Genomic DNA, 14,257 nt, shown 5'->3' on the forward strand with positions numbered 1-14,257 from the left:
AAAAACTGTAATAAAAAACAAAGATGGACATTACACAATGACAGAGGGGTCAATCCAAGAAGATAAAACATTTGTAAATATCAACATAGGTGTACCTAAAACAAATGTTCATAGACCTAAAGGGAGAAACTGACAGCAATACAGTACTACTAGGAGGCATTAATACCTGAGTTACATCAATGGGTAGATCATCCAGAAAGAAAATTGATAAGGAAATATTGGCCTTAAATGAGACAATAGACAATATGAACATAACAGATGTGCATATAAAATTCTATCCCAAAGTAGCAGAATACACAGTCTTCTCAAGTACACAAGGAATATTCTCCAGGCTAAATCATATGTTAGGCCACAAAACAATTTTCAGTAAATTTAAGAAGACTGAAATCATATCAAGCATCAATAGTATAAAGCTAGATGTCAATTACAAGAAAAAATGGGAAAATCACAAATATGTGGAGATTAAAAAGCATGCTACTTAACAACCAACGGGTCGATGAAGAAATCAAAGGGAAAATTTAAAAATGTCTCTAGACAAATGAAACCAGAAATAGAACATAAAAAAATCTATGAGGGCAGCAAAACCAGTTCTAACAGTGAAGTTTATAGCAATACATGCCTACCCCATGACACAAGAAAAAACTTAAATAAGCTTAAAATATATATAAATATATATATACACATATATATGCAGATAGATAGATAGATAGATATAAATATAGATATAGATACCTAAAAGAACCAACTTCAAAGTTAATAGAAGGAAGGAAATAATAGGGATAAGAGAGGACATCAATGAAATAGAGACTAAAAACAATAGAAAAGATCAATGAAACTAAGAGCTGGTTCTTTGAAAAGAGAAACAAAACTGACGAACTGTTAGGTAGGTAGACTAAGAAAAAAAGGGAGAGGGCTCAAATAAATTAAATCAGAAATGAAAGAGAAGAAATTACAACTACTACCAAAGGACTACAAAAGAATTATGAGAGATAATTATACACCAACAAATAGGAAAAAACAAAAAGAAAAACCTAGGAGAAATGGATAGATTTCTAGGAACATACAATTTTCCAAGACTGAATCATGAAGAAATAGAAAATAGGATTGGACTGATTATTGGCAATGACATTGAATCAATTATCAAAAAACCTCCAACAAACAAGAATCTAAGACCACATGGCTTCACCAGTAAATTCTTCCAAAACATTTAAATAATATTTAATACTATTCTTCTCAAACTCATCCAAAACATTGAAAAGAAGGGAATACTGCCAAATTCATTTTGCAAGGCCAGCATTACCCAATATCCAAACCAGATAAAAATACCACACAAAGAAAGTTACAGACCACTATCCCTGATGTACACAGATGTAAAAATCTTCAACAATATATTAGCGAACCAAATTCAACAACACATCAAAAGAATCATATACCATGATCAAGGGAGATTTATTCCAAGGATGCAAGAATGGAAAAATCTGCAAAATCAACGTGCTATGCCATCGTAACAGAATGAAGGATAAAAATCCACGTGATCTAGCAGTTCCACTTCTATCTATCCAACGAAAAAGAAAACACTAATTCAAAAAGATATATGCATCACTATGATCATTGTACCATTATTTACAATAGCCAAATATGGAAACAACCTACCTGTCCACTGATGGACGAACACACAAAGAAGATGTGGCATAGATCATACAACGGAATACTATTCAGCCAGAAGAAAAGAATGAAATCTTGCCATTTGTGGCAACAAGAATGGACCAACATTATGTTAAGTGAAATATGTCAGATAGAGAAAGATAAATACTGTGTGATTTCACTTATACATGGAATAAAAAACAAACAAAATTTATAGATAACAGAATAGATTAGTGGTTGCTAGAGCAGGTATAAAGGGTATAAAAATGGGTGAAGGAGTTCAAGAGTTACAAACTTTCGGTTATAAAATATGTGTCATGGGATAAAATGTACAGCTACTACAGACAATCATGTTGTATTACAGATTTGACAGTTGTTAAGAAAATAAATCTTAAAAGTTCTCATCACCAAAAAATGTCTGTAACTTTGGTGATAGCTGGTAACTACACTTACTATGGTGATCATTCTGCAATGTATACAAAGGTGAATCATTATGTTATATACCTGAAACTGACATCATGTTGTATGTCAATTACACTTCAAATTAAAAGAAAGGAGAGCTATGGAAACAAAAGAAGAACAATTTATAAGTTAAAAGCACTGCATATTGAATCTGTTCTTACTTCTGGCTTCTCTACAAAGTCTTAGAAATGCTAAAAATATATATATATTTGTTCACACAGTCCCTCCATTCCAAAATACATATCACTTCTCAGCTCCTGGCTCCCTCCCTAGTACTTCTCTCCAATTATTAGGAATAAACACATTGTTATTTTCTCTATATTAGATCCCCACAGAACCCTTAGTGACTGCAGAAATAAAAAGGCTAAATGATACAGTTTATTATAAGTAAAAAATAGTCATGCTAATGTTTTCCACCACTTGGTTCAATTGGAGGGAGTATTCCCAAACATTCCATGACATCTGTATCAGTCACAAAAAAGTTAAAGCAGGTTATATTGTTCACCAACTATGATCAGAGACTTAAAGTTCCAAGGAGACAAAACAGGAGTACGTGGTGTTCAGGCTAGAATTCTGGAAACAGCTGGTCAGTTAGCAGATGTGGATAAGTCCAATATTCCCAACAATTTAAATATAAAATGTGAGCAAATAGATATGTTATATGTTGGGAGTGGTAGTATTTAGGTGTTGGAAATATAGTAGAAGGGTCAGTGATATGCTGGTGATGGCGTCTATCAGCTCGTGAGAGCTGACTGTGAGATTTTAAGGGAATATGCTGACAGCCTGAAATGGGCTATGGTGGGAGAATTCACCCCATGGAAAGTGGCAAATGCTACAATCAGCCTCCCTCCACACTTCCCCTGGAGAGCCGGTTTTTAAAAATTTACAATAGAAGACTGAGGACGGTGTTATCCAAATCAGCCATTTTAGGTAAAGCAGAAAGTTGCTGCCATGAAATTTTAAAATAGCATATTATATTTCATAAAAAAGATCCCAGTACAGATCGTGAAGACAACTATTTAAAAATAAGAGACAAAGGCCATCTCCATATTTGGGTAGTTCCTTCAAGATTCCATGAGTCTAGCATGTTACTCAGAAATACACTCCCCAAACCAATCTTTGCTCTCTTCTTTCTTTCAAAAAGATGCGCTGTCCCAGAAGTAGTCTTTCCTGTTGTGTCCTACATGTACTGACACGAGTTAGTATTTAATCTAACACCTTTTACCCTGTTAAAAATAAGAAAGAGATCATTGAAAATCCACATGCTATTTACAGTTTTAGAATTTAATTCCATCTCCACCTGGATTGCTGCAATAAGACTTCAGCTTATTAAAACAGGCAGCCACCGCAAAGAGATACTGTTTCAAAGCAATTAAAGAGATGTGCCACAAAACTAACAAACGTATTCATTGAACTAACAAAAAGCATGTTTTTCAAAACGTAGAGCTTATCCTAAGATATTTTAGGGATTCACTTGAGACTTCCAAATACTAAGTTGCATTTTACTCATTGAAATGAACCTGACCCCATAAATTGTAGCTATCAGCTTCATGTGGGATACAACCAAAATCTGTCATCACTGGGTCAACTTCTGCAGCCACATCAGCTATTACGGTCTTGTAAAATGAGAATCCTTCAGTAGGCTCACACTGTGATAAATTTCACTACAAAAATATTTGTTCTCTTCTCAAAATCTATCCTCATAACCATAACTGCTACTTGCCATGGTCATCTAAGTTGGGTATTTGGACCATTGTGCTATTCAAACCCCCAATCTGATTTCCAAAGTCACAAAACTCTATGGTTACCGAGTTTGGATATAGAAATGGATGTCAATTTAGATAGGATATAGATCACAAGGTTTTTGTAGGGAAAAACACAAGAAACTATGGGAGAAGATATTTCACTTTAAATAAAAAGATGATTCGCATTTTTATTTTTAAAAATGAAGTTATGATATTATTACTTTTACAGTTCCAAGTTTCTTAGTACAATTTAGTCCCATGTAGAATGAGCAGGGAAAAACACTGTGTTTTACTGCTTGAGAGTACAAAACAAAGAGGCAAGGGGGGAAAAGCTATTTCATATTGAACATCTGGAAGGGGGAGCAAAAACTAACATTCTTTTCTAAAAATTAAACCAAATGATAAGCTCATGTAATAAGCTTTATAGTATTTTTCTAATTATCCAAGCCCTTTTGCATCATTCTCTCTGCAATAGAGTTTCTACTGATAATACTCCACTGACATGAGTCTCTGATGGTTCATTTCATATGTCAGTTCTACTGGGCCACCAGGAACCCAGACATTTGGCCAGACATTGTGGCTGATCTGTGAGTGTGTTTCTGGATGATTAACATTTGAATCAGTAGACAGAGTAAAGCAGATGGTCCTCCCTAATGTGGTCAGGCCTCATCCAATCAACGGAAGAGCTCCTTAGAACAAAAACGTGAGAAGAGGTGAATCCATCTGCCTAAGTGAATTGGGATACTGGTGTTTTCTGGCTTTCAGACTCAGACTGAAACATAAGCTCTTCTTGGGTCTTGAGCCTGCTGGGCTTTGGATTGGAACTTACACCATTAGCTCTCATGTGTGTTTCTCTCTCTCTCTTTCTCTCTCTCTCTCTCTCTCACACACACACACACACACAGAGAGAGAGAGAGAGAGAGAGAGAAAGAAAACTTAGCTTATATAGAGTCTCTTAAAATTTGCCCATTACTTCTTCATAGGAATCAAACACACCTGCCTGGTGTATTCCTATCTCCATGACTTCACTTTCAGTGTTTTTCCTCCCCATCCCCTATCTTCTCTTCTCTACAATCTCCTTTTATTAAAATCGTACTCATTAGTCAAGGTTCCATTGTAATGCGACTTTTGCTAGGAAACTTCCCAGGTATCCCACACCAGAAAGAGGTCATCCTGTGCCGGACCACTGCAGACACTATTCTAGACCACATGCATGTTCTTTTATAGTCCAAATGAGAAGCATTGCGGGTAAAGAGTCTAAGGGAGGAATGTCTAGTGGCTTTACACAGAAGGTGTGTGATTCTGTGCAAAGGGATCTGATTTCAGTTCCAGTTCTACTTATCTCGCTGAGAATGCTTTTCAACCTTACTTTCATGACCACGGCTGATGGAGAATGTAACCACCATAGTAAAGGCAACTGATCCAGCAAGAGAACAAATCCACCAGATGACTGCAAAACCATGGCAGAAAAATAGATGGCTCCGGGTTCTTGCACAGTTTTAAGGCGAGAGCAAACACCTGGGCGCAGACTACCCTTCAGTGTCAACACTGAACAGTGGACAACAGTGGACAACAAAGAGCAACAGCAAAAGGATCCCCACTTTGAAGAAACCATTCTTTAACTGCGGTTAAAGGAGATCAGCAGCACGTTAAGGGGAGGAATGGGACATGGACTAATCCTACAGTATATCTTTTATAAAGCCAGCACACGCTTCCTATTAAAGATATGGCCATTAACAACAAATCTTTATCTTTTTCATAAAATTCTAAACTGATGAAACTCTTAGTTATTGTACTATACAGACCTTTGCTTTAACCTAACCATTCAAATCCAGATTTTGGCAAGGTGGGCAGCAATAACCAGGTAGCAGCACTCCTGGCGAAAAATACAGTAAAATGGGTCATTCTATTGTAGATATCTGTATATTCCATATCTTTGTTTTCTCCAAATTAAATCAAAAATCTCTAGAGGTTTGTAATCATACAGCTTTTATCTTCTATACCGTAAGTTGAGGAATATTAAATCAATGACTGATTATTATAATCTTAAATGTTTTTCTTCCATTTGTAATCCCACCGTTATCTAAATTGATGCTAACCACAGCCCCAGGAGCTGGAAAGGTCAGGTTACTAACCCTCACTTCAGAGAAAACTGAGGTTCACAGAGGTCAGATTGGATCTGGAGGATCCAGAAATCCTGACCCCACTGTAGCATAATTTTCTCAAATCTTTCAAATTAACAATGGGAAGAAAGAAAGAGAGAAAGTAAGAGTGAGACAGAGAGAGAGGAAGGAAGGAAGGAAGGAAGGGGGGGGGCAAGGAAAAGAAAGGAAGAAAGAAAGAGAGAAAGCAAGAAAGAGGGAAATGTTCCTAGGTCAGATAAATTTGGTTTTCCTTCTTAAAGTGCATATTTCTCTTCCAGATATATTATCCCCATGAGTACACCCTAATGATCAAACCTAGCCAAGAACCAGAAGCATTTTAAATAAGTCACATTTTAATACTACTGATGCACATTTCTTGTAAAAATATAAAACGTTTATATTAACACTGTATCCAGATCCCAAATTATCCTTGCTTTTCACACTCCTGAGAGTGTACAAAAAATTTTAAACTAAAAAAAAAAAAAATTTAAACTTATTACAATAAAAAGCAAGCAGAACTTTTTTTTGTGCTGGCCCACTTTCTGCTTACGTTTCATTTCAAAATGAGTCAAGTCAAAATGTGTCCTATATGTTAGGTGAAAATCCTAGGCCTTAAGTCCAACAAATAAACACAGAGGTTGGTCACAGTTTCATAAGGACGATCCTGCATAAAACTTGGCTTAGTTGTGAATCCCACTATTACAGAATCAAAAGAATTAAGGAAATCGAGTAATGGAACAAAATACCGATTAAAATAACAATAGAATTTTGGACAAGAGACCCTTCCAAATGTAATTAGCAGAAAGAAGTACATTACATATTTGATGTCAAATCCAGTCTCAAACCATATCATCTAAACTTCAAAACTGAAGAATCAAGGATTTATAGAAACCATCAGCTGAAAAGGAAATCTTGACCTGTCTCTAACTAACCCATTAATTTTTAAAATAGCTTTACATATATTATGAAATATAATTCAGATACATATGATTAATTCATTTGGGTTGTTTCTACCCTTTGACTATTACAAATAAAGCTACTATGAAACATTTGTGTGCTACTTTTTTTTTTTTTTTAAGATTTATTTATTTGGACACAGAGAGACATAGTGAGAGAGGGAGCACAAGCAGGGGGAGTGGGAGAGGGAGAAGCAGGCTTCCCATGGAGCAGGAAGCCCTATGTGGGGCTGGATCCTGAGATGCTGGGATCATGACCTGAGCTGAAGGCGGTCACCCAACAGCTGAGCCATCCAGGCGCCCCTATGTGCAAGTTTTGAGAGGAAATGTATTTTCTTTTCTCTCGGTACATACAGAGTTGTGGAGTTACTGGATTGTGGGGCAACTCTGCAGGACACTTCTTTAGAAACTGTCAAATTGTTTTCCAAAGCGGCTCTATGTATCTACCAGCAATGTAGAAGGGTTCCAATTCCCCACATCCTTGCCAACATTTACTATTTTCTAGATTTTTTTAATGGCCAATGAAATAGGTCTATAGTGGTTTCATTGTAGTTTTGATTTTCACTTTCCCAACAACTAATGATATCAATGAAAAAAAATAGTCTGCAACAAATGGTGCAAAGACCTGGATGTCCACAGGCAAAAAAATGAAAATAGATCCTCTACTGCACGCCATACAAAAAAACAAAACAAAACAAAAAAACCTCAAAATGGATCCTAGATCTAAATGTAAGAGCTAAAACTATAAAACTCTTAAAAGAAAACACAGGAGCTGATTGTTGTGATCTGAGGTTAGGTAACGTTTTCTTAGATATGACACCAAAAGCATAAAGCAACAACAACAAAAAAATACAAATAAACAGCTATATCAAAATTGAAATTCTGCGCTGTAAACAATATTATCAAGACAACTCATAGAACAGGAAAAATATTTGCAAAGCATATATCTTATAAGGCACTAATATTCAAAATATGTGGTTCAAAGATCTCTCAGAATTCAATAATACAAAGACAAATAATCCAATTTAAAAATAGGCAAAGAATTTGGATACAGGTTTTTCCAAAGAAGATATACAAATAACCAGTGAGCACATGAAAAGATGATCAACCCAGTCATATGCAGACGTAAGGAAACTCAGATCCGGGAAATCTAAATGACATATTTCAAGCTAGTCAGGTGGTTAGTGGCTAGTGAGGGCTAGACTAATCTTGTACAGAAAAATCATTACAGGCCTTAGATATAGAAATACATGGTTTATATCCAAGAGTTTACTTGCACACTTCATCTCTTTGAGCCTGTTTCTTCAGCTATAGTAAAACCCATTCCCCAGGGTTATTGTGAAAGTTAAATGACCTAATAAAATATTCCTCACCTAGAGGTTGGCGTCTAATCAGCCATTATTATTATTATATTTCAATATTCTATGTACACATGGCATAAGACCTCTATGGCATTTAAGCATGAAGCCATGTATATGTGTCTCTGGGGGTGTGTCCTCTGCTAGATCACCTAGGATCTAATCAAGACATACATATATGTCTCAGTCTTGAAGAATACTAGTAACCCCAGCATCTGGCCTGGGACTCTTCCTCCATGGGGTGACAAAGACAATTCCTCCCAGTAGAGAACAGTGGTAAAGTCACACTGATAACATTCAAATCCTGGATTCCTCACTTGCTTGCACACATTATTTAACAGCTCTAAATTTCAGTAAAGTATGGATAATTATAATAATACCCACCTCATAAATTGCCAGGAAGTGTAAATAAGATAATCCATGGGAAAGTACCTCGTACAGTGCCTGGCATATGGTATGAGGTTTAAAAATGCAGGTTTCATCATTATCTTATCTAGAAAGCCTGACATTGTTCTTATTCTTTAATTAATAGTTAACTAGAAATATTTTATTTCTATTCTTTTATGTGAGCCATGGACCTAGTTCACCCTAGAAATTCCAAAAAGAGCATACCAGATCTAGAATTCTGTGAAATTTCACCCAATTTAAATCCCCTGGCCTTAAGTAATTAGAAAATAAGTCTCCCCCCAAATTAATGACTGTCAAAGTGCAATACAATCTTCATCACCTTGTTTAAACAATATTGTGAAAGATCCAAGGCAACATATGCATTAAGGGACGTCAAATGAAGCAAATCTAGGAGCTTTTTCTGGTGAAAGAGTGGGGAGGGAGTCTTCATCGGTCCAAAGCAGAGATTACTAATAACTGGGAAACTCCAGGTGACACGTTTCCTTCATGTATCAAACTTGTTTTGAGAACCTGGCACGTGAAAGGCACTGGGGTAGAAGAGGGGGTAATTAAAAATATGGGGATCATCATCATCAAAATGAGGATCATCTGCTTGGGAAGATAAAACATGCTAATGACTATAGCACGAGACCAATGTGGATAGACATCACGAGAACACACAAGGGAAAATTACGAGGGGATTCAAGGGAGAACTGATTACTTCTGCCCAGATTGCTAACAGCAACTCACACTACATGCTGCCCTTCAATGATGCATCTGAAAGCCCCCACCCTCCTTGACCATGGTAGGAAATCCTACCACGGGCTCCCTTGGCACCTTCTACTACCTTCGTCAGATCAGTAGACATCCATCCACCCTACTCACTGCTGAAAGGCCGGATGAGACCACAGACTCTAGACCTGGACTGCCTGGGTTCAAATCCAATTCCATCACTTTCTAATGGTGGGACCTTGGTCAGTTCACTCAACCATGCTCTGCCTTAGTTTCCATCTCTTTAAAATGTGGATAAAAACAGCAGGTATCTGCAAGGCTGCTGTGAGCATGAAAGGGAGTAATCTAAGTGTTTATCTACCGAACAGTCAATGCTACACACTACCTAACATCACATGGAGTGTTAGCTTTTATCAATATCACTGTGGCATGCACATCTGAGGCATTCAGAAGTACGTGGGAGTGTGCTGAATGACTAAACAAATGAAAGCAGGAAAGGAAAAAGGCCGACCTTGAGAAGACCGGACTGCAGAAGTCCGAAGAGCTAAATTTGAGAATGTTCCCCTTGAGAAGCATTTCCTTTCACGAAACTAAGGACTTGGATATCTTGTTCTGTGTCAATTCTAAAAATCAGTCATCACTGTGGGAAAATAACTTTGCCGTATTTAATAGCTTTTGATGTTATATTAAGTGGGGAAAAAGTTTACACCCTTTAAATGTTCTGGAAATGAAGCAATTCGTTTAAAAGGGGAGCTAACATGTCAAGACTGGAAGAAAGCCTATCAACCTTGGAGGATAAGCACGACGATTTCCAAACGGCAGTGGAAAGCAGCGCAGCCCAGGAAAGACCAGCACAAGCCTCTCCCAATGCTCCTTTAAACTGTTTTAGTTCCCTGGAAGCCAGATATTTGTAAAGGAAGGATAGGGGTGGGGAGAATCACAGGGAGATGTACCTGCTCCAGTTAAGATGTCCAGCTTAGCTAAAAACCTTATTCAAGTCCTAATGCACAAAGTAAAGAGATTAGACGAATGTGGTTAAGTTTTCAAGCGTCTGATAATCCATTCTGCCCACAAGGCTGGGAGTCCTTCTCTTTCATGCCAAACAGCACCTGTAGCCAAAGCTACAGGCTGAGCCTGGGTGGCTCAGTCATTAAGTGTCTGCCTTATGCTCAGGTCATGATCCCAGAGTCCTGGGATCGAGCCCCGCATCAGGCTCTCTGCTCAGTAGGAAGCCTGTTTTTTCCTCTCCCACTCCCGCTGCTTGGGTTCCCTCTCTCGCTGTCTCTCTCTATCAAATAATACGTAAAATCTTTTAAAAAAAAAACACAAAACAAAAACAAATGCAAAGCTACCAGCAGGCTATGAGGTCAACCACCTACCAGCCCACTCTCAAGGTTCTTTACAATACCTACAACTTCAGGCACTGAAACCCCCAAATAAGTCTGAAAGCCTCAGCAAGTAAAATGGACAGTTGTGTTGTACACAGAGCAGAGATATGTTTACCTCAGCTTAACTATGGAAACTTTTATAAAGACTATCAGATAGAACTTGCTCCTAAGAATACATTTTAACTCTTCTTAAATAGTGTCCTAAACAGAACTAAAACTTTTCTCAAGGTCCAGGATCACTAAGCAGCAGCTCTCTCCTGCAGTGGGTCTGGCACATTATGAGTGGCAGGAAGGGACTGCCCCATGAGGTAAACACAAGGTTCTGAGCGCCTTTAGTGAAGGGGACAAGTGACTTAGCAAGTTAAGTCTCAGAGCAAAAATATATGGCAGCCATTATCTCAAGTTGGGCTTTCCCTAGACCCATGGCTCTCTAATGAGCATAACTCCCTAGGACACAGGTAAAATCTTGTCAGAGTTGAGAAGAGAGCTGAATTCCTGGTATGGTACTGCTCTTTTATACCCAGGGGTAATACCATCAGTACTTCCCAAAGTCTTTACTTAAACAATCTATGTCCTTCCTTTCAGTAGAACGTTTACAAACATTGGGTTCTCAGGTTGCCGAACCAAACTTAGCACCAGCAGTGTGACATAATTCTCTGGAGGAAAAAGTTCTAAAAGTGCTAGATGGCCCTGCCTCCCTCTTCTGAATGTCTTGGAAAGGCTTCCCTGCCAGGGACATAAACACAAATCCATTCTCTTTCATCTATACTACACTTCATGCTTGAGACCTCTAATCTTCTCTGGGCTAGGAATTATAGGTTGATTAAAGAAATTTACAGAAATCAAGTTAATAGTTTCATTGAGTCTGAGAGCTTCTCCCATGCATTAAAGTACATGCTCTTTAAAACATCTATTTGGGCTGGTTATAGGTTCTCAGTTAAGATTGCTGGACGCTGAGCTCAAGATGAGTAAGATGCTACTGTGGTATTGTTGCTAGAGGTCACCCTGGGGGAGAATGGCATTTATTGAGGATTTTAACATTTCACTTGCTTTGAAAGCTCCTTCCCTTATATGTTTACTCCTCACTTTGTTCAGGTCTCTGTTCACATCTAACCTTACTGGAAGGCATTCCCCGGCCACCCTGTACAAAATCATTCTGTACTCCTGTCTTTCTCTAGTCCCCATCTCCCGGTTTTTTAAAATCACAGCATCCGTTAGCATCTGGCATGCTATTTGTCTATTTTCCGTCTCTATCCGTGAGCATGGCAGTCCTATGAAGTGGATGACTTACCCGTTTTGCACAGGTACTCTATAAATATTTGTTGAATGAATGAGTGAAGCATGATTAAATACTTTAAATGTCATATCATTTTAATCCCCTCCATCCTCCAAGTCATACATTTCAGTCTTCTTACAGCGAGGGGAACTGAGGCTGGTTGTGCACCATACAAAGAGCAGGCCCTGCTTGGGAGCGTGGACCGTGAACCAGGATGCCTGGGCTGGAGCGCAGCTCAGTCACTACCCCTCTCTGTGACCCTGGGCAAGCCACCACACCATTCTTGACCTGAGGCTCCTTGTCTGTAAATGGCATTAATAAGAGCAGCATTGCCTCACAGAGCTCTAGTGAGGAACTCATATGTAGAAAGACCTTAAACAGTTCATGGCCCAGAGTAGGTACTAAACCAGAGTATTTAAAAACATAAAATCTTAGCTGAGAAACACCCTATAAAAATCACTAACTTTCTCATTCTGATTTCTTACTCATGACCACATCCTGATCATAACCTGGCTTTCTGGGGCCCCTGGCTATGAGGGAAGTGCGGACGCGGTTCCTCTGGCCTGTATGACACTGGTATGTATTTCTCATCATACGTGAATTACTCTGTGAGTCTTGTTTAATAGGCTAACAAAATCGGGGCTCTGAAACACCACCACCGAGGCCGCAGTGCAGCTGAGCCGTTGCTTCCTGACCTCCTAGCCACTTTCCCCGAACACTACAGCTGTTCGATCAACGGCCTGTAACACCACCCGCGTAACTAACCCGGAGGAAGTGTCCCGGCCGAAGAAATCTTTCCTCTAAATAGCAGAAAGTGGGGAGAGATCATAGGCAGAAGAATATTAAGGCAAAAGAGAGTATTTTGCCAAACAAATGCCCTTGCGCCTGTCCACTCCAGACTGTTTCCGAACAGCAGAGTAACTGTCTGTAGAGACAACCTGCGTGTCCAGGTTTCCCCTGAACCGGGACATGGAAGGTCTCACCCCGCAGAGGCCTTTCCCCTCCCGTGAATGGCTGAGCCAAGGCCAAGGCCAACACTGTGGGCAGCCCGCTGTCCTTTAGCAGCTTCCCCAGGCGACTCCCTCGTGTTACCTTGCCCTGATGATCGTGTTTCATCTCCCAGCCCCTTGGCAGCTCCAGCTGTTTGTTGGCGAACATGTTGAGGAATCCCACAAGATCTCGGTTATGCTGGTAGCGTTCAAAGTGGTGGGTGTCCCGCCGGACTTTGGTGATCATGTGCTTCAAACACGTGTTGTTTGTAAACATGCGGTAGGCACTCTGGGGAACAGAAAGGAGAACCATGTCAACCCGCTTGGACCTACAACAGCAACGTGCTTCCCACACGACATCAGGTGTATATAGTCGTCCAGTTGGCATAGAAGCTTCCATACAGCTCTAGACTCGCGTGTGGAAACAGCAGGCTGAGCACAATATTTTGATCAAAATAACAGCAAGATGACAGAAAGTAAGGGAGCCTCATGGATGATGTCTAGTTTTCTAAAGAACAAGCATCTCATTCCACAGAGGATGTCAGGTCCTTAAGTTGGTCTTAGGCAAAAACCGCACAGAGTCACACCATGTCAAATACAAATATACCATCTCACGGGGAACCCCAACATAGCCAGTTTTCCCTCCAGTGCTGGAAGAGATCCCTGGTCTTTGGGTGAGTACCAGGGAAGCAGTTATACATTTAGCAGCTAAGCTGCACAGGAAAAGTGGGTGGCCATATATCTGAATATCAGAGTATTTGCAATGGGTTGAGTTGCTCTCCCTGAGAGTCAAATTCAACTGAGACCACACAGAAAAAGGTTTTTCATCTCACACCTTCTTCCAGGCATAATCTCAATGAGTGGAATGGCAGGCAGAACTGCCGGGGCTGTATACGTGATTTTTCTCTCTCTCTTTTTTGGTGTGTGTGTATGTGTGCTTATGTATATGTATATATGAGTGTGTGTATACTGAATTTATACAGCTGAAATGCACATTTAATAAAACCCCACTATACAACCACACAAAAAAGTGACTGTCTTGTGAAAAATGTTATAGTCTTCATCTCTATGATACTTAAACAAGATTCCAGAAATTAGCCATAAGCCATGGGCTATCCACATATAAGTCAGTCAACAAATGTCCATTGTGTAATATTACGTGCCAAGAAGTAGAAA

At 39.1% G+C, this 14,257-nt stretch overlaps 1 protein-coding gene across 5 annotated transcripts in view; it reads right to left on the minus strand.

Annotated features, from left to right (window-relative positions):
* Positions 1-14,257, minus strand: part of HECW2 (HECT, C2 and WW domain containing E3 ubiquitin protein ligase 2) — a 367,014-nt gene that overhangs the window by 88,762 nt on the left and 263,995 nt on the right. For all 5 annotated transcript variants that reach the window (XM_059393100.1, XM_059393097.1, XM_059393099.1 and 2 more), the window contains one exon: positions 13,185-13,370. In XM_059393100.1, the coding sequence (XP_059249083.1) occupies positions 13,185-13,370 (186 nt within the window). The remainder of the gene's footprint in view (positions 1-13,184; positions 13,371-14,257) is intronic.

The sequence above is a fragment of the Mustela nigripes genome, chromosome 3 (genome assembly GCF_022355385.1).
Source record: "Mustela nigripes isolate SB6536 chromosome 3, MUSNIG.SB6536, whole genome shotgun sequence".
In the NCBI taxonomy this organism is placed as follows: Eukaryota; Metazoa; Chordata; class Mammalia; order Carnivora; family Mustelidae; genus Mustela; species Mustela nigripes.